The following is an 18,702-nucleotide window of genomic DNA, read 5'->3' as shown; positions in this document are numbered from 1 at the left end:
CTTTTTTTTTTTTTTTTTTGGCGGAGCTCTCAGACCCGCCCAAGTGATTCGGGACATCTGGAAATTAACTCTTTTGGATCCCATATAGGGAGTAATTAGCAAAGCCTTTGGCTACCCCAGAAGCACAGAAGTTCAGACTCAATCGGTAAGCAGAGGTTGTACTACCACAGGAGGATAACCAAGACCGAAGGGCGTAGGGAAGGAGCCCTCCCACAAAGTGTAGTAAGGGGACATTGAGGAAGGGCAGTTTGCCAGGCGTACGCATATGTGACCAGCCACTCAGCGCAAAGAGCGAGGCTGCCCCAGGCAGGAGCGGCAAGTTTCTCCCTTTCACGCCTAGAAAAGCCAACCCAGAGCCGTGGGAGAAACGCCCTTAGTCAAGATGACGGCAGTCAACGTTATTTAACACGCAAGCGAAGCTGAATTCCAAAATCCGGATGTTGTCTGGCTGGTGATTGACGGGCCTGCCAGTTTCCAAGATGGCGGCTCCGTTGTGCTAACGGATGAGAAGCCTATTTGGAGGTGCCTAGGAGTCACTTCCGCCCGGTTCTCCTTCCCACAGTCGGCCGCGGGAAAGATGGCGGCCCTGAGGGCTCTGTGCAGCCTCCGCGGCGGTGGCGCCCAGGTGCTGCGTTCCGGGGCTGGGGTCCAACTGCCGATCCAACACATCAGGTGAGACGAGGGGAGCCTAAGATGCGTTTTCCCCAAGGCTAGGGTTTCTCGAGTCCGAGGACACCCCAAGGGCTCTGTGACCCTCCTAGTACAGAATGACCCAGGCCTGTGACCCTGCGCGCGCCGGCCTGATTTCTCACGCGTGTAGACTCAGTGTGCCCAGTCTGGTGGCCAGGGAAGGGAAAGGTCTCAAATTTGTTCAGTTAATGGAGTGGGACACCCTGCCTTCAGGTGTGTAATCTGTCTATACCTCCTGTCAGGAGGAGGCAGAGCTTTCTTTCCTTCCTAACCCCCTTTCCTTTCTCCCTCTTAATCTCTTTTCCCTTCTCCCCCTCCACCTTAGGCTTACCCTGAAAAAATTCCTTTTTCACATTCATAGGAATGTGAATTTGGAAATATAATGCAGTTTCGCATGAAGACTGTACTAACTCTGTCAGTGACCTGGCATTGAAAAATACAAGCCATCCTTGCTTATGCCCACTCGAGAATGAATAGGAACACAGGGATTAAACACTTGTTCAGGCACTTTGTTTAGGATCTACCTTTCACTCCTCAGAGGGGCCCGGCAATGGCAGCCAGATGCGGAATGGGCACAGCAGTTTGCAGGACCTGTCATGTACCCCACCAAAGAAACAGCCCACTGGAAACCTCCACCTTGGAATGGTGAGTGCTGGGAGCTGCTGTCTTCAGCCATCCCTGCTCCTAGCTGGTTTCTGAGTAATTTTCAGTCCTGTGTCTCAGGCCAATTATAGGCCCTAATTTACTTACCTTTTCTCTTCCCAATTAAATTCTACAAACATAATAAGAGCGATAATAGCAGCTATTTGTTAAATAGAGAAAAAGGCCGGGCTTGTCGGTACGCACCTTTAATCCCAGCACTTGGGAGGCAGGGATAGGAAGATTGCTGTGGCCACCCCTGAGACTACATAGTCAATTCCAGGTCAGCCTGGGCTAGAGTGAGACCCTATCTCGGAAAACAAAACAAAGAAACCTAAAAAAGAAAAAATAGAGAAGGAAGCATAGTCTCTAATACTCAGAGGTCCCTACTAAATTTAAGTAATTAACATCAACTTTTTAGAGTCAGTACATTTCATCTCTTTAGACAAGGTTGTTTTCCCAGTGGCTCTCAAATTGCTTAGTAGAGAAAATGCTTGCTGCTTAAGCATGAGTACTTGATGTTGGATCCTCAGAACCCATGTAAAGCTGGACATGGTAGCACCCATCTGTAATCTCAGTGCTGCTAAAACAAAAGGGGAGGTGGTGATGGGAAAATCTCTGGAAGCTTGTGGACCATCTAGCCTGGCTCAGACAACGTGGAGAGTGAGGACTGACACCCAAGGTTATCCATGACTCCCACATACATGCTGTGGCATGCACACGCCCACCCTTACAGACACAACAACAAAAACTGAGGTACTTTCAGATACCTTTCAAGAACTTCAGTAACAACAGCTGTTTATCATGTGCTAAACACTTTTTTGTGTGTGCATTATTTTACCTAATCATTACAACAACTCTATGAAGGTATTATTCCAAGTGTGAGGCAACAGTAGTGCAAGAAGATTAAAACAGTTAAGCCAGGTTGTTGTTGTTTGATTTTTCAAGGTAGGGTCTCCCTCTAGCCCAGGCTGACCTAGAATTCACTATGTAGTCTCAGGGTGGCCTCGAATTCATGATTATCCTCCTACCTCTGCCTCCCAAGTGCTAGGTAGGATTAAAGGTGTGCGCCACCACACCCAGCCTGACTATACTACTTAAAAATTTTTTTTTACTTAAGAGAGAAATGGAAAGAGAGTGAATATGAGAGTGTCTGGGCCTTCTGCCACTACAAACGACCTCCAGACACATGTGTCACTTTGTATATCTGGCTTTACGTGGGTAATGGGGAATTGAACCTTGACCGGCAGCTTTGCAAGCAAGCACCTTTAACCCTGAGCCATATCTCCAGCCCCTTGTATCATTTTTTTGCATTCATCTTTACTTGAGTGGTTATATAATTTTTGTTTTATAATTGTTTTTGGTTTTTCGAGATAGTGTCTCACTCTAGCCCAGGCTGATCTGGAATTCACTATGTAGTCTCAGAGTGGCCTTGAACTCATAGTGATGCTCCTACCTCTGCCTCCTGAGTGCTGGGATTAGAGGTGTGCTCTACCATGCTCGATATTATTTTTATTGACTTATTTATATTTTAGAGAGAGAATGGGTGCACCAGGGCCTCTAGCCACTGCAAACAAACTCCAGATGTCACCATGTGCATCTAGCTTACGTGGGTACTGGGGAATCAAACCTGGGTCCTTAAGCTTTGCAGATAAGCACCTTAACCATTAACCATCTCTATAGCCCCCAACATATATATATATATATATATATATATATATATATATATTTTTTTTTTTTTTTTTTTTGAGGTGGGGTTTTACTCTAGTTCAGGCTGAACTGAAATTCACTCTGTAGTCTCAGGGTGGCCTTGAACTCAAGGTAATCCTCCTACCCAAGTGCTGGGATTAAAGATGTGCACCACCACGCCTGGCCCAACTTACTTTTTTTTTGGTTTTTCGAGGTAGGGTCTCACTCTAGCCCAGGCTGACCTGGAATTCGCTATGGAGTCTCAGGATGGCCTCGAACTCAGGACAATCCTACCCTGCCTCCCGAGTGCGGGGATTAAAGGTATGCGTCACCACACCCGGCCCAATTTACATTTTTAAGAACTAGCTCACATCCCACTGTGTACACAAAATCTTCACAGTTATCTTTTAAATATAGAATAGTCAAGCTGCTTACTTGGTAATATAAATTTAACCTGTGTTACTAGTTTTTCACATGTACTTATTTTCCAAGGGAAAGTAAGTTTATACCATCTAGTGAGCTTCTAAAGGGTATAAGCTGTTATTTGGACTGGGGACGTAGTTCAGTTAGTAGAGTACCTGCCTAGCATTCATGAAGCCCTAGGTTCGGTCCTTAGCACAACATAAATGGTGGGATAATCCATGTCTCATTCTAGCATTTGGATTATGGAGGCAGAAGGATTAAGAGTTCTAAGTCACGACCTTTGACTACATAGTGAGTTGGAGGCCTGCCTCAAAGCAAAAAAAGCCTGTGTGGTGACCCACCTGTAATCCCAGCACTTAAGGTTTAAGGCTCAGACAGAAGGATCAATTCAAGTTCAAGGTCATGTGGCACATACCTTTAATCCCAGCATGGTGGGGAGGCAGAGGTAGGAGTATTGCTGTAAATTCAAAGGCCACCCTGAGACTACATAGTGAATTTCAGGTCCGCTTGGGCTAGTACAAGACCCTACCTCAAAAAAATTAAAATAAATAAAAATAAATTATGAAAAAAAAAATAAATTATGAGGGAGGGGAGGGAAATATCATGGTTTACTGTCTGTAAGTATAGAAGTTGTCAATTAAAAAAAAATAAAAAACAAACAGCCGGGTGTGGTGGCACAGGCCTTTAATCCCAGCACTTAGTAGGCAGAGGTAGCAGGATCACAGTAAGTTCGAGGCCACCCTGAGGCTATATAGTGAATTCCAGGTCAGCCTGAACTAGACTGAGACCCTACCTTGAAAACAAAAAACAGACAAACAACGAAAAAACACATTCACCAACTATGAAAAAAAAATGAATAAATAAATCAAGTTCAAGGTCAGCTGGGATTCAGTATCTAAAAAGCAAATAAAAAAAATCTTACATTTAGTAGTAAGCATTTATGAATTTGTTTCCTGATTAGTTGACTATTTGTCTACATTTGGAGTGTATTATATCATAGTAGTTAAGAATGTATAAATCCAGCCGTGTGTGGTGGCACAGGCCTTTAATCTCAGCACTCTGGAGGTAGAAGTAGGAGGATCACTTTGAGTTCAGTGCCACCCTGAGACTACATAGTAAATTCCAGGTCAGCCTGAGCTAGAGTAAGACCCTACCTCAAAACAAAACAAAACAAAACAAAACAAAAACAAACAAACAAACAAAAAAAGGGTGTAAATCCTGGTGTGGAGAAATGGCTTAGCACTTAAGGCACTTGCCTGCAAAGCCAAAGGACCCAGGTTTGATTCCTCAGGACCCATGTAAGACAGATGCACAAGGTGACACATGCATCTGGGATTTGTTTCCAGCAGCTGGTGGCTCTGGTACACCTATTCTCTCTCCCTCCCTCTCAGATAAATAATTAATAATAAAATATTTAGGAAAAAGAATGTGTAATCCTGAAGCTGCAGGCTGAGTTGAGATTGTGTTCTGCACATTAACATGCTCTGTGATTCTGGAAAAGTCATTTGAGCTCTGTGTCCTCAGCCTCGTTAATGAATTTGGGCTAATAACCTACTGCTCATGGTTGTTGTGAGAATTAAACCAGTTAAAACTGGTAAAATACTGGGCTGTAGACATGGCTTAGCAGTTAAGGTACTTGCCTGCAAAACATAAGGACCCAGGTTCAATTCCCCAGTACCCACCTAAGTCAGATGCACATGTGGCACATGCGTCTGGAGTTCATTTGTAGTGGCTAGAGGCCCTAGAGTGCCCATGCTCTCCCTACCTCCTTCTCTCTAAAAAATAAAAAATTAGTAAAATGTTTACAGCATAATAACTGGCACCTAATAAGGACTTAGTAAGTATTTTGTATTATAATTGTTAGTCACACAAACCTAGTCCTAGTGGTAGTCTCAGATTGAGAGCTCAGTGCCAGACTGGGCTACGGAGTGAATTCAGGGCCAGCCAGGGCAACTTTGACCCTGTATCAAAGTAAAACAAGAAGCTGAGTGTGGTTGCACACACCTTTAATCCCAGCATTCAAATGCCAGGGGCAGGAGGATTACAGTGAGTGTGAGGCCACCCTGAGACTACATGGTGAATTCCAGGTCAGCCTGGGCTACAGCAAGACCGTGCCTTGAAACTGCCCCTTCCCCCTCCCCCACAAAAAATAAAGCTGGGTATGGTGACATGGTAGAGTGAGACCCTACTTCAAAAAACCAAAAAATGAAATAAAGCAAAGAGAGGGAGAGTGAGAATGTGATAAAGCTCAGTGACAGCACTTGTCTAGCGTGACCCCCGTAGGTTCAACCTCCGCCACCACATCACAACAAAACAGCAAAAGTTGCTCTATCTCCCCTTTTCCCATTTAGTGGTCATCTTCCTAGTTGTGTTGGAAATGCACAAATTAACAAGGTGTGGATGCCTAGCTGGGAGATATACAGGGAGTAGCTAACTAACTCCTTGCTCCCACAGAATTACCATTTAGGGTTGGAGAGAGGACTTAGCAGTTAAGCGCTTGCCTATGAAGCCTAAGGGCCCCGGTTCAAAGCTCATCATGTTAGCCAGATGCATGTATCTGGGGTTCGTTTGCAGTGGCTGGAGGCCCTGGTGCGCCCATTCTCTCTCGCTCTCTCTCTCTCTCTCTCTCTCTCTCTCTCTGTCTCTGTCTCTGCCTTTTTGTCTGTTGCTCAAATAAATAAGTGAAATTAAACAAAAATTAAATAAGAAAGAATTACCATTTAGCTGTGAACTATTTCCCACTTCTCAGATGTGGACCCTCCAAAGGACAAACAGGTGTCCAACCTGACCCTGAACTTTGGGCCCCAGCATCCGGCAGCCCATGGAGTCCTGAGACTAGTGATGGAATTGAGTGGAGAGATGGTGCGGAAGTGTGACCCTCACATCGGCCTCCTGCACCGAGGCACTGAAAAGCTTATTGAATACAAGACATATCTGCAGGTGTGGGAATAAACAGGGGCCCATTGATGGGATCTGAGTGCTAGCCTGGGACTTTGTGGGTTCGCTGTCCCCAGAACTTCCAGGGAGGAGGGGGTGAGGGGTTACCCCGTTTGTTGTTAAGACTGTCTTGGTTGGAAGGGCTGGGAAGGCACTAGAGTCATTGTTCATCAGCAGTGCTTAGGAGCTGGAGCCACAGTCCTAGCTTTTTTTTTTTTTTTTTTTTTTTTTTTTTGTCTACCTAACTTTGTTTGCTTGTTTGTTTATTGGAGGTAGGGTTTCACTCTAGTCCAGGCTGACCTGGAATTTACTATGTAGTCTCAGGGTGGCCTCAAACTCATGGCGATCATCCTACCTCTGCCTCATAAGTTCTGTAAGGGTGTGTGCCACCATACCCAGCCGTCTACCTGACTTATAGCTGGGGAGTAGCTAACTAACTCATTATCTGGGGCCTCAGTTTCCCTCCTCTTACATAAGTATGTCAAAGCTAGTGTCCCTAAGGACAAAAAAAAGGAAAGAGACGTCAACTCTCCAGGACTAACAACTGATTTTTGTATCTTCCCACTATCTTAAGTTTGTTTTTAAACACTCAGTGAGTCAGAGTGACCAGGAGGAGGTTTGTGACGGAGTTTTTTTGTTTTGTTTTGTTTTTTAAGGAGAACTGTGTGATCCAAATAGTTGAAGGTCAAGTTTGAATGACTTGCATCTGGAATAGGATAGATTTTTAATTTTTTTTTTCTTACTGTCCTGAAAGCAGTAAAGTTAAGACTGAGACCCAGCCAAGTCCAATGACTATGATGGGTTTCTTTTGGGAGTCCGATCAGTGATGGATTCTGGTCCCAGTGTGTATGGGTTAACCCCTGTAGCATTATCCTACGTCACAAATGACATCAGAACAAGAACAGTCTGTCCCAGCAAGAGTCATCTTAGCTCCACCTCCTTCCTGGAAGCTGAAGCTGGTCACTTGGACTACTTAGATTTCTTGTTATTTTGGGAGAAGGACGATTCTATCTGGTTTTCTCCTTCCTTGCTCTCAGATACTCCCATGACTAAGAAAGATTACCTTTCTCCTTCAGTATCTTACTTTTCAGAGAAAGAGAAAGACTTAGACCTCTAAGGTGCTTTTTTTTTTTTTTTTTTTTTTTTGGTTTTTCAAAGGTAGGGTCTCACTCTAGCCCAGGCTGACCTGGAATTAACTATGTAGTCTCAGAGTGGCCTTGAGCTCACAGTGATCCACATACCTGTGCTGTGCCTCCCAAGCCACCCCGCTCTGCAAAGGTGCTTTTTAAGAGAGTAATCACTTGGACCAGAGACTACTGACAGTGATGGCTGTGGCTAGCTCATTCTGGCTTGCAAGAGCATGAAAGTTAATTTTTCAAGAATTTTGTGAACTGGTTGCTAAACAATCATTATTAAAAGTGAGATTATAAAAACTGACATTAGTGCTTGCTTCAGCAGCACATATACTAAAATTGGAATGATACAGAGATTAGCATGGCCCCTGTGCAAAGATGACATGCAAATTCGTGAAGCGTTCCATATTTTTTTTTCGAACTATGACCTTTTATTTTTACTTTGATGCTCAAAGAAAGTCATCAGTTTTGCCTAATTTTTACAAAGAGGGTAAAGAGTATCTATAAAACAGAAGCCTTGAACTAAAGGAAATCTGCTTGAAGATTTTGTATTTTTATATGAGAGGAACAGTTTGGATCTCTCTAGAAAGCTATTCAAAGATTTAGTGGTGTGTAGGGGGCGTTCCTAGACTTATAGTAATTCAGGGTGTCACAGTGCTAAGTACAGAGTGATAGGACAGTGATCACTGCCAAGAGCCTTAGAACAAATCTTGTTGTCACACAATGCAGGTAACAGAGAATGGGATAACAAAAAGTAATCAAGGCGCCAACCAACATTTTTAGGCCGAGCATTCATCATGTAAGTCCAAAACGTATATGCATAGGCAGTATTGGGGTAGAGGTGCCTAAAGCTGTCAGCCAGTGGCACATCCTGCAGCAGTTCCCCAAAGCCTTGGCGCTCCTGGGCGGTGAAACCTGCATTCTTTTTGTTCCCTTTGGGGTTACGAAGGTCAGTTTCTTCGTGAGCCACATCGAGGTCCCCACATAGCACAAGGGGTTTGTGAGCCGCCAAACCCTTCAGAAACTTGCGGAAGGCCTCATCCCAGTGTTGGCGGTGCTCCAGTCTTACCAGACCCCGGCCCGCATTAGGTACATAGGCTGTTACCAGCCACAATCACTCGGCCTTCTTGATCATGCTCTTCCTCACCGATGCCATAAGAAACTTTGAGTGGGCACTTCCTGGAAAGTAGTCCCACACCACTGTATCCTTCCTTGTCTGAAGGAGCTGACCAATCCTGATGAGAGAGGCCAGTCAGTTCTTGAAGTTCTGCTGGGAGTTCTCTGAACATTTGGTCTCTTGGAGGCAGAATATATCAGGGGCTTCTTCCTTTACCCAATCTAGACCTTTCTTCTTAATCCAGGCTCGAAGCCCATCCACATTCCAGGAGCAGATTTTGAGTATGGCAGATTTGCCACTAGGTGAAGTTTTCTGGTCTGGTGGGTCCTCATACAAGACTGGGCCCTCGCCGGCTGCCTCTTTTTCATTTTTCTTTGCTCCTGCCTTACTCTTCTTGGCTTCTGGCTCTATAAGATGAGTAGCCAACCGTGGAAAAAGGTTTGAAACCTCGGTCAAGAATTAACTGTGGATCCACGGAGAATCTCTCCTGTTCCAAACTTCTCAGCATGGTCACGTTCCACATTTTTAAAATAAAAACCAAGCAGATGTCTTAAAGAAATGAGATCATACAAGGTTATGATTTTTCTTTTATGATTTAATACATTATTAAGAACAAAGATAAAACTTAAAACTTTATTTATTGAAATATTAAATGGTACCATGTTGATATGTATATTTTTAAATAATTTTTTATATTTTATTTTTATATATATTTGAGAGAGAAAGGCAGGAGAGAGAGAGAGAAAGAGGTAGATAGAGAATGGGCATGCCAGGGCCTTTAGCCACTGCAAATGAATTCTAGAAGCATGTGCCATCTTGTGCATCTGGCTTATGTGGGTCCTGGGGAATCAAATCTGGGTCCTTTACCTTTGCAGGCTAATATCTTAACTACTAAGCCATCCCTCCAGCCCGATATGTATATCTTTTATAATTTTGTGTGTAGTTAAAAAATAAATTTAAGCCAGGCACACACCTTTAATCCCAGCACTTGGGAGTCCAAGGTAGGAGAATCACTGTGAGTTCGTGGCCAGCCTGCGACTGCATAGTACATTCCAGGTAAGCCTGGGCTATAGTGAGACCTTACATCAAAAAACAAAAACAATGCCAGGCATGGTGGTGCATGCCTTTAATCCCAGCACTCAGGAGGCAGAGGTAGGAGGGAGGATCGCCAAGAATTCGAGGCGACCTGAGACTACATAGTTAATTCCAGGCCAGCCTGAACCAGAGTAAGATCCTACCTTGAAAAACAAAACAAACAAACAAACAAAAAACATAATAAATAACATAAAAAATACATTTAAGCTGAGTATGGTTACTTAAGCCTGTAACCTCAGTACTTGGGAGGATGAGGCAGGATTATTACATGCTTATGGTCAGCCAGAGATACACAGTGAGTTTGAGGCCAATGTGAGATATAGAGACAGACTGTCTCAATGAAATAAACAAATGTAAATTATCCAGGTATGGTGGCACATGCCTTTAATCCCAGAACTTGGGAGGCAGAGGTTGGAGAATCACTGTGAGTTCAAGGCCAGCATAGCACTACAGAGTGAGTTCAGGCAGCTTGGGCTAGAGAGTGAGACCTTACCTCAGGGGAAAAAAAAAATTGTGTGTATGTATCTTTGAGGTATTTCTCTTTATTGTATCTGCAAAATGAAGATACTGTAAAATGACTTGCTATGTTTTTCCTAGGGCATATTTAGTATGTGTCTTAGCTTAAAATTGGCTGTAGTGGGAATGTTCATCCTGGGAATTGCAAGCATGACAGATCAGGGTCCTGTCGTCATTTTGGAGGGTCAGTTCTCAAATACTTGATGCTAGTTTTAAACCAGCACACTAGTGTTATTGGGACATTTCATTCTGCTTTGCTAGGAAGGCTTATGTATCACTGACTTCCAAAGCCTGTGGGGAGGACAGTTTCCTGCAGCCAGACTCTGGGATCCTGGGCCAGGAGGTATGAACTAGATTCCTTCCTTTTCCTAGGCCCTTCCCTATTTTGACCGGCTTGACTATGTATCCATGATGTGCAACGAACAGGCCTATTCACTAGCTGTGGAGAAATTGCTGAATATCCAGCCTCCTCCCCGGGCACAGTGGATCCGAGGTAGGTTCTGCTGCCCATGGTGAGACAGAACAGGGCCTGCCTCACCTCTTTCTCATCTTGGAGCATTGAACTCAAGATTAGTATTCAGACCCCCCAGTTTGAATGGATCCTTGGCTCCTACATCTTTTCTTGTCTTTACCTCTCCACAGTGCTGTTTGGGGAAATCACACGGATTTTGAACCACATCATGGCTGTGACCACACATGCCCTGGACATTGGTGCCATGACCCCTTTCTTTTGGATGTTTGAAGAAAGGGAGAAGGTATATGAGGGAGGCAAAGACAGGCATAGAGAAGGAAGTACAAGAAGTAGAGTACAGGGCTGGAAAGATGGCTTAGCGGTTAAGGCGCTTGCCTGCAAAGCCTAAGGACTCATGTTCAACTCCAGGTCTCATGTAAACTAGACACACAGAGTGACACAGGCATGCAAGGTTGCACATGTGCACAAGGGGGCACACGTGTCTGGAGTTGATGGCAGTGGATGAGGCTCTGTGCCCCAGTTCTCTCTCTTGCTCTCTCACATATCAGAAGTAAAAATTAAAAAAGGCAGTCTGTTGGGTTTGACAAAAAAAAAAAAAAGAGTATGAAGGAGACATTTGTCTATGTGCTGTATCATGAGGAATTGGTTGAGCACAAGAAGGCAGGTGGGGCTGTGGGTTACTATGATTTAGGGGACCAGGACGCTGTCACTAATTCTTAGTGTGTTCTGTCCAGATGTTTGAGTTCTATGAGCGAGTGTCTGGAGCCCGAATGCATGCTGCTTACATTAGACCAGGAGGTGTGCACCAGGTAAGTGGCTGTTCGGCCTCTTTCCTATGTGACCACTGGAGGGCAGTGTGGGCTGAGGGAAACTAACCCTGTGCTGTCTGTTGACCGGTTCTGTTTAGACCTTATTCAGTATCACGTGCATTTGGCTTCTAGGACCTACCCCTTGGGCTGATGGATGATATTTATGAGTTTTCTAAAAACTTCTCTCTTCGGATTGATGAAGTAGAGGAGGTAAGATACAAGTCAGTGGGGAAAATCTTTCTCCAAAAACCTTTTGTTTGTGTTCTTAGTTCCCAAATGTAGAGAAATACATAGGTTTTTGAAAATTGTTCTGAACATTTAACCCACCAGTATTCACAATCAATAGATGCTGACCAACAATAGGATCTGGCGAAATAGGACAGTCGACATCGGGGTTGTAAAAGCAGAAGACGCACTTAATTACGGATTTAGGTAGGACAACGTACTTCCCTCCTTGGGGGGTGGAGTGGGAGTGGGGAGTTAGAGTTGGTTTTCAGGATGTTTGACAAGAAGGATTAGCTCTTCCCTACTACTTCCCTTCCTAGATTATCACAACCATTAAAAAAAAAAAAAGACTGGTACCCTTCTTGCCATGTCCTGAGATTATGCCTGTATGGGAGGGGCAGGGAAGCTTTTCTCGGTCTGTGCAGTGTGGTCCTTATGCATGTTACACCTTACAGTGGGGTGATGCTACGTGGCTCAGGTATCCAGTGGGATTTGCGGAAGACCCAGCCCTATGATGTTTATGACCAGGTTGAGTTTGATGTTCCTGTTGGTTCTCGAGGGGACTGCTATGATAGGTAAGGTCTAAATCCTCACTTAGCTCATTACCCCTGCCTGGCTTTTAAAATTTTCTACTTGTTTATTTATTTATTTTGAGGTAGGGTTTCACTCTAGCTCAGGCTAACCTGGAATTCACTATGCAGTCTCAGAGTGGCCTCGATTCACAGCCATCCTCCTACCTCTGCCTCCCGAGTGCCTGGCTCAATTGTGGCCATGTGCTGGGGCTCAATGGGGTCCTTGGAGAGAAGGAAAGGGGCGCGGTCACTCTGGGAGATGAGTTCTGAGAAGGGACGTGAGGAGGGACATGTCTGTGCCACATGGATGCCCACAGCCTAGTGGGGGCGGGGGCCGGGGAAAAGGTTCCCTGAAGACCAGTGAACAGATAAACTAAATCAAGGAATGGCAACTTGGCCCTTCATAAACGGGGGAATTCACCACATGGGCTTCACCCAATGCGGTCTCATCTATAAAGACTCTCAGAGCCCTGTCTCCAACCCCCTTCCACTCTCCCCATCCCTCCCTCCATCGCTCCCTCCCGCCTCTCCCTCCATTTCCCCATCACCTCCCACTCCCCCCCCTTTAGTCCTCCATCCCCCCACTCGCATCCTCCCACTCTCCCTATCCCCCAACACACTCCCATTCTCCACCCCCCATCACTACCCCTGTTTCCCCCCATTCTCCCCATCCCCCACCACTCTCCTATCCCTCCCCACTCCTCCTATTTTCCCCCTCCCCATCCCCCTACCATTCTGGCATGTTAACCCAGCCACTCAGGAACTGCTTCCTGGGATAAGTGATTATACCTCTGGGTTAAGAGAAGGGAAGGTCACCTTCCCTACCTGTGTAGGACACCCAAGGCACCTCCCTCATAGAGCATTTCTCCCCTCCTCCTTAACACCCATACTTGGTCCACTCGTGCCCTGCTACAGTATGTGCATCCTCTTTTCTCCACTTCCCTCCTTCCTCTGGTGTACACACCCCCTTTCTTCTGCCTTCTGCCTTATTTTTTGAGAGAGAGAATGAGAATGGGCCCATTAGGGCCTCTAGCCACTGCAGACTAACTGAGGTAGCTGTCTTTTGTGGATCCTGGGGAATCAAACCTGGGTCCTTTGGCTTTGCAGGCAAGTGTCTTAACCTCCAAGCCCCCTTTCCCTTCTTTTTCTTCCCCTCTCCTTCCCCATTATAATAAAATATTAGAGCAAAGAGGCTGTCTATCCATTGTGAACCCCCAAACCTAACAGTATCTTTTAATATCTGGAGTGAGTAGCCTGTGATAATTAAGGAGAAACAGGAAAAAGAAAGCTTTTCATAGGCATTCAGCCAGGAACAAAGGCCCAAGGAGAACCATGGATGCCACCTTGCCTGCCCAGGCAAGACTAGAACCTGCATCTGATCCCTTCAAGATGGCTGCAAATAACATTCCCTGGCAGCAACTTCCTCCTCTTTCCTCTCTCAACATACCTGGGTGGGCTGGCCTCTTCTATGTCAGACCCTGGATTCTCCCAACCAGTGAGGTCTCTCCCTTACATACCTGAGTCTGATGGCAAGACTCATCCTAATTGGATGTCTGGCCCATATAAATGGGCTGTCAAAATCTCCTTCTTGATTATTCTCCTGGCACCAGACTCTCCTGGCCCCTGCTTTGGTAAGATCCTCCCCCTTCTCAGACTGATTGGGAAGAAGGTTCAGAGAGAATTTCTGGGCACTTTGTTTTGTTTTGGGGTGTTTTTCTTTTTACTACATGTGTGATTTTTTTCAGTAAGCTCTGAGCTCTTTACTCTCCAACCTCTTAGCTTTTTCTGGCCCCTTATGTGAAGGTGAAGGTGAAGGGCTTGCCATCTGCTTTGCTCTGTGTATGTGTGTGCATGTGCGTGCGTGCATCCTCTCCCAAGGCTTCTTCCCTGGAGGTTTCTCCATCTCGCCTCTCACAGTGGAGCTGGGCGAGGAGAATTCCCTCTGGGTAGTCTTTCAGCTATCCTTACCCTGTATCCTAAAATAAACCTCATAATTTACTTAAAAAAAAAAAAAAGAATTAGAAAGAGACTTTTATTTTTGTTTTTCAAGATAGGGTCTCACTGTAGCTCTGGAACTCACTATGTAGTCTCAGTGGCCTTGAACTCATGGCAATCTCCTACCTCTGCCTCCCAAGTTCTGGGATTAAAAGTGTGCATCACCACGCCCCACTGCGGCTGCTGCTCCTTCTTTTAATTTATTTATTTGAGAGACACGGAGTGGGGGGGGGGTGTCAGATAGCGAGAGAATGGGTGTGCCAGGACCTCCAGCTGCTGCAAACGAACTCCAGACGCATGAGCCACCTTGTGCATCTGTGTATGTGGGTCCTAGGCAAGCCAACCTAGGTTTTTTGGCTTTGCAGACAAGCTCCTTAACTGCTAAGCCATCTCTCCAGTCCTGCCTGACTTTCCTTTTAGACAGTTTCTTTTTTGCCTCACTTTCTAGTATCTTTATTTGTTTACTTGTTTTCCAAGGTAGGGTCTTGATCTAGCCCAGGCTGACCTGGAATTCACCTTGTAGTCTCAGGGTGGCCTTGAACTCGTGGTGATCCTCCTACCTCTGCCTCCTGAATGTTGGAAGTAAAGGTATGCGCCACCGTACCTGGCACTTCCTAGTATATGTAGGAGCCCATGCAGTGTGTTACACTAGGTTTACTTGGGCTATGACTCTAGTTCAGAGGTGTAGCAGGAGTGTGTGGTATTCACAAGGCCCTGAGTTACATCCCCAGCACACATACCAAAAAAAAGTTAACTTTCCCATATATGACATCTATGTTTTAAAATATTTTATTATTTATTTTATTTATTTGACAGAGAAGGAGGGAAAGAGAGAGAAAGAATGGGCGTGCCAGGGCCTCCAGCCACTGCAAACGAACTCTAGACGTGTGCACCCCCTTGTGCAGCTGGCTAACGTGGGTCCTGGGGAGTTGAACCAGGGTTCTTTGGCTTTACAGGCAAATGCCTTAACTGCTAAGCCATCCCTCAACCCATGACATCTGTTTTTAATCTTATGCCATCCCGATTTGGCAGGAACTAGTTTGAACTGCATTTATAGCCGAGGAAGCTAAAGCCTAAAAGTCAGAGATTAGTCTGTTAGTGCTTGACATTGCAGTCCTTTGAATCCAGTTCTTTTTCTATTAGATTCTAAGCTTCAAAATCCAACCCTGTTTATTGACTCTGGATGAGGTTTGCTGCTGTTTTGTTTGTCTTTCCACTTGACTCATCTGTTCTGTAGTTCAAACTGTGCTTAAGAGGCTCAAAAAGGAAACACTTCAGGACCGGGCATGGTGGCACACACCTTTAATCCCAGTACTCAGGAGGCAGATGTAGGAGAATTGCCATGAGTTCGAGGCCATCCTGAGACTACATAGTGAATTCCAGGTCAGCCTGAGCTAGAGTGAAACCCTACCTTGAAAAGAAAAGAAAAAAAAAAAAAAGAAGAAAAAAACGGAAACAACAAAAAATACCGTAGGGTTCCTTTTTTTTTTTTTTTTTTTCATTTTTTTTTTCTTCAAGGCAGGGTCTCACTCTAGTGCAACCTGGATCTTACTCTGTAGCCCATGCTGGCCTCAAGCTCACAGTGATCCTTCTATGCCAGTTTCCCAAGTGCTGGGACTAAAGGTGTGCACTGCCATGCCCAGCTCTGAGTCTGTCTCATTAACTTCAGGTACCTGTGTCGAGTAGAGGAGATGCGCCAGTCCATTCGAATCATTGCTCAGTGTTTGAACAAGATGCCTCCTGGAGAGATTAAAGTTGATGATGCCAAAGTGTCTCCACCTAAGCGAGCAGAGATGAAGGTTTGGCTGCAGGGCAGGGAAGGAAGATGGGGTGTTGGAAAGGGATCAGTAACCAGGGAACAATATCCTTTGATTGAATCCTTCCTTTCAGTTTTCCTTTTCCAAATAACTCATTGTGTAAGACCCTGAACCTTGCATAGCTCTCCTCTTTTCTTTTTTTGGTAAATATTTTAAATTAATTAATTTATTTATTTGAGAGAGGGGGAGGCAGATAGAATGCCCACACCAAGGCCTCCAGCCACTGCAAATGAACTCCAGATGCATGTGCCCCCTTGTGCATCTGGCTAACATAGGTACTGGGGAATAGAACCTGGGTCCTTAGGCTTAGCAGGCAAATTTCTTAACCGCTGAGCCATCTCTCCATCCCAGATCTCCTCTTTTATTCTGTCTTCTCTGCTTCCTGGCTTACCTTGACAGGTAGAAGTTACTGTTTCTGCTGGGAGAAGGCTTAGGGACAGGAGTTTGGGTCTGGTTTTCTGATGTTTCCTTTTTCCCCACCTCAGACTTCCATGGAGTCACTAATTCATCACTTTAAGCTGTACACTGAGGGCTACCAAGTTCCTCCAGGAGCCACATACACTGCCATCGAGGCTCCTAAGGTAAGGAGAGAAAGGGAAGGAAAAGACCATTTGTGGAGTGGATGGTCGGAAGTAGACATTCAACAAAATGCTCACTTGTTGATGACAGAGGACATGAGGATGAACAGATAGGTTTTGTTGGCAGAGAAGAATGTTCTTCCCATTAACTGGGCATCCAACCTTCTTTCTTGACAGGGAGAGTTTGGAGTGTACCTGGTGTCTGATGGCAGTAGCCGCCCATATCGATGTAAGATAAAGGCTCCTGGTTTTGCCCACCTGGTAAGATCCAGTCCCAATGATTCTAACTGAGCACAAATAATTTATTGATCTATTGACTTTAGTTGAGGTGTTTTGTTTCATTTTTGATTTTTTTCAAGGTAAGGGTCTCACTCTAGCCCAGGCTGCTCTGGAACTCTGTAGTCCCAACATTGACCTTGAACTCATGGTGATCCTCCTACCTCTGCCTCCTGAGTGCTGGGATTAAAGGCAGGTGCTATACATGCCTGTCTACTTGAGTAATTTTGTTTGCTTATTTGATTCTTTTTTTTTTTTTGGCATTTTCATGATTATAAAAAAATCCCATGGTAATTCCCTCTTTTTATGTTTTTTAAGGTAAGGTCTTGCTCTAGTCCAGGCTGACCTGGAATTCCTATGTAGTCTCATTGTGACCTTGAACTCACAGCAAGCCTCCTTCTGCCTCCCAAGTGCTGGGCTTAAAGGCATGCGCCACCATGCCCAGCCTATTGTTCATTTATTTATTCATTTATTTTTGTTCTGTTTTGTTTTTCAAGGTAGGGTCTCAGGATGGCCTTGAACCTTTGGCAGTCCTCCTACCTCTGCCTCCTGAATGCTGGGATTAAAGCTGTCTGCCACTACACCTGGCTCTTTTGTTTTGTTACTCTGGATTTTTCTGTGTAGCCCAGACTAGTCTAGAACTCTCTGTATGGATAATACTGGCCTTGAACTCATGATTCTCTAGACTCAGCATACCAAATTTTGGAATTAGACACATGAGCCCATACTCAGCTTGGGTGAGATTATTTATTTATTAATTTGAGAGCAACAGAGAAGGAAGAGGCAGATAGAGAGAGAATGGACACGCCAGGGCCTTCAGTCACTGCAAACAAATTCCAGATGCATGTGCCCTTTGTGCATCTGGCTAATGTGGGTCCTGGGGAATTGAGCCTCGTACTACGGTCCTTAGGCTTCACAGGCACTTAACCACTAATCCATCTCTCCAGCCCATTGGGTAAGGTTTTTATGAACTCTCCCTCTACCCTGCAGTCTGTACTAACTTTCCTGTTGCCCTCCTTGTCTCTCCAGGCTGGTTTGGACAAGATGTCTAAGGGACACATGCTGGCCGATGTCGTTGCTATTATAGGTATGAGGCCCATTATGTAGTCGAGGTGTGTAAGACAAGGGGTTTGAGATTCTGACTGGGAACAGAAACTAATACTCCTTGTTAAATAGCGGTTATGTCATAGCCTCACAGCCTGGACCTCATGGACACAGTGGTGCTTTCTGGAACTCTGGTAACACTATTTATCTGTCCTATGACCTTCTAGGTACTCAAGATATTGTGTTTGGAGAAATAGATCGGTGAGCAGGGCAGCAGCCTTTCATCTCCTTGCCTACCAGCTTCCTCCATGAAGCCCGTCTTGTCGGAGAGAAGGTTGTGTGTGTGTCTGTGTGTACACACACATATACCTGTTGACTTAGCTGTACAGGCTTTCTGTGCATGTACTAGAAAAGAACAAATTAAAATAAATTAGCCGCTTTGTGGCCCTTATGCTCAAGTTCCTGGTATGTTTTTCTTGGTGACTTACGTCTTTCTTTCACTTTGTATTTAAGTCTTGCCAGTTTCCCTGCTCATGTCCACTCCCCCTCTGACTCTTGCCCTCTCCACTTCTCCATTTCCCCTTTCCCCTTTCCCCTCAGTTCCACCCTCCCCAGCCTTCTTAGCATCTACACAAGCTGGTAAACTCGTCTGGTGAAGACGAGGTATACAGTTCC

The 18,702-nt window shown here is 45.1% G+C and overlaps 1 protein-coding gene, 1 non-coding gene and 1 pseudogene across 2 annotated transcripts; 2 read left to right on the top strand and 1 right to left on the bottom strand.

Moving 5' to 3' along the window:
- Positions 1-530: 530 nt before the first annotated feature.
- Positions 531-18,485, top strand: Ndufs2 (NADH:ubiquinone oxidoreductase core subunit S2). The gene is made up of 14 exons (XM_004671139.2): positions 531-672; positions 1,229-1,335; positions 6,191-6,381; positions 10,612-10,732; positions 10,882-10,994; positions 11,446-11,520; positions 11,653-11,730; positions 11,867-11,952; positions 12,201-12,320; positions 15,982-16,111; positions 16,615-16,710; positions 16,885-16,968; positions 18,013-18,070; positions 18,255-18,485. Exons 1-14 carry the CDS (start codon positions 578-580, stop codon positions 18,290-18,292), a joined length of 1,392 nt encoding a protein of 463 aa, XP_004671196.1. The 5' UTR covers positions 531-577; the 3' UTR covers positions 18,293-18,485.
- Positions 7,821-7,924, top strand: LOC123458212. Its single transcript, XR_006635509.1, has one exon. It is a non-coding gene; the product is annotated as a U6 spliceosomal RNA (small nuclear RNA).
- LOC105944955 lies at positions 8,129-9,136 on the bottom strand (annotated as a pseudogene).
- Positions 18,486-18,702: the final 217 nt, after the last annotated feature.

This window comes from Jaculus jaculus, chromosome 1 (assembly GCF_020740685.1).
Source record: "Jaculus jaculus isolate mJacJac1 chromosome 1, mJacJac1.mat.Y.cur, whole genome shotgun sequence".
Classification (NCBI taxonomy): Eukaryota; Metazoa; Chordata; class Mammalia; order Rodentia; family Dipodidae; genus Jaculus; species Jaculus jaculus.
Note: the sequence above shows the minus strand (reverse complement) of the source record. Positions and strands in the feature narration are given on the sequence as shown.

What these genes read in the sequence shown, in the direction of transcription:
- Ndufs2 (XM_004671139.2), top strand. Translation starts at nt 578, where the DNA reads ATGGCGGCCCTGAGGGCTCTGTGCAGCCTCCGCGGCGGTGGCGCCCAG. An exon ending in CGAGGGGACTGCTATGATAG is followed by an intron (nt 12,321 to 15,981) that starts GTAAGGTCTAAA and finishes CATTAACTTCAG; the next exon opens with GTACCTGTGTCGAGTAGAGG. An exon ending in CTGCCATCGAGGCTCCTAAG is followed by an intron (nt 16,711 to 16,884) that starts GTAAGGAGAGAA and finishes CTTTCTTGACAG; the next exon opens with GGAGAGTTTGGAGTGTACCT.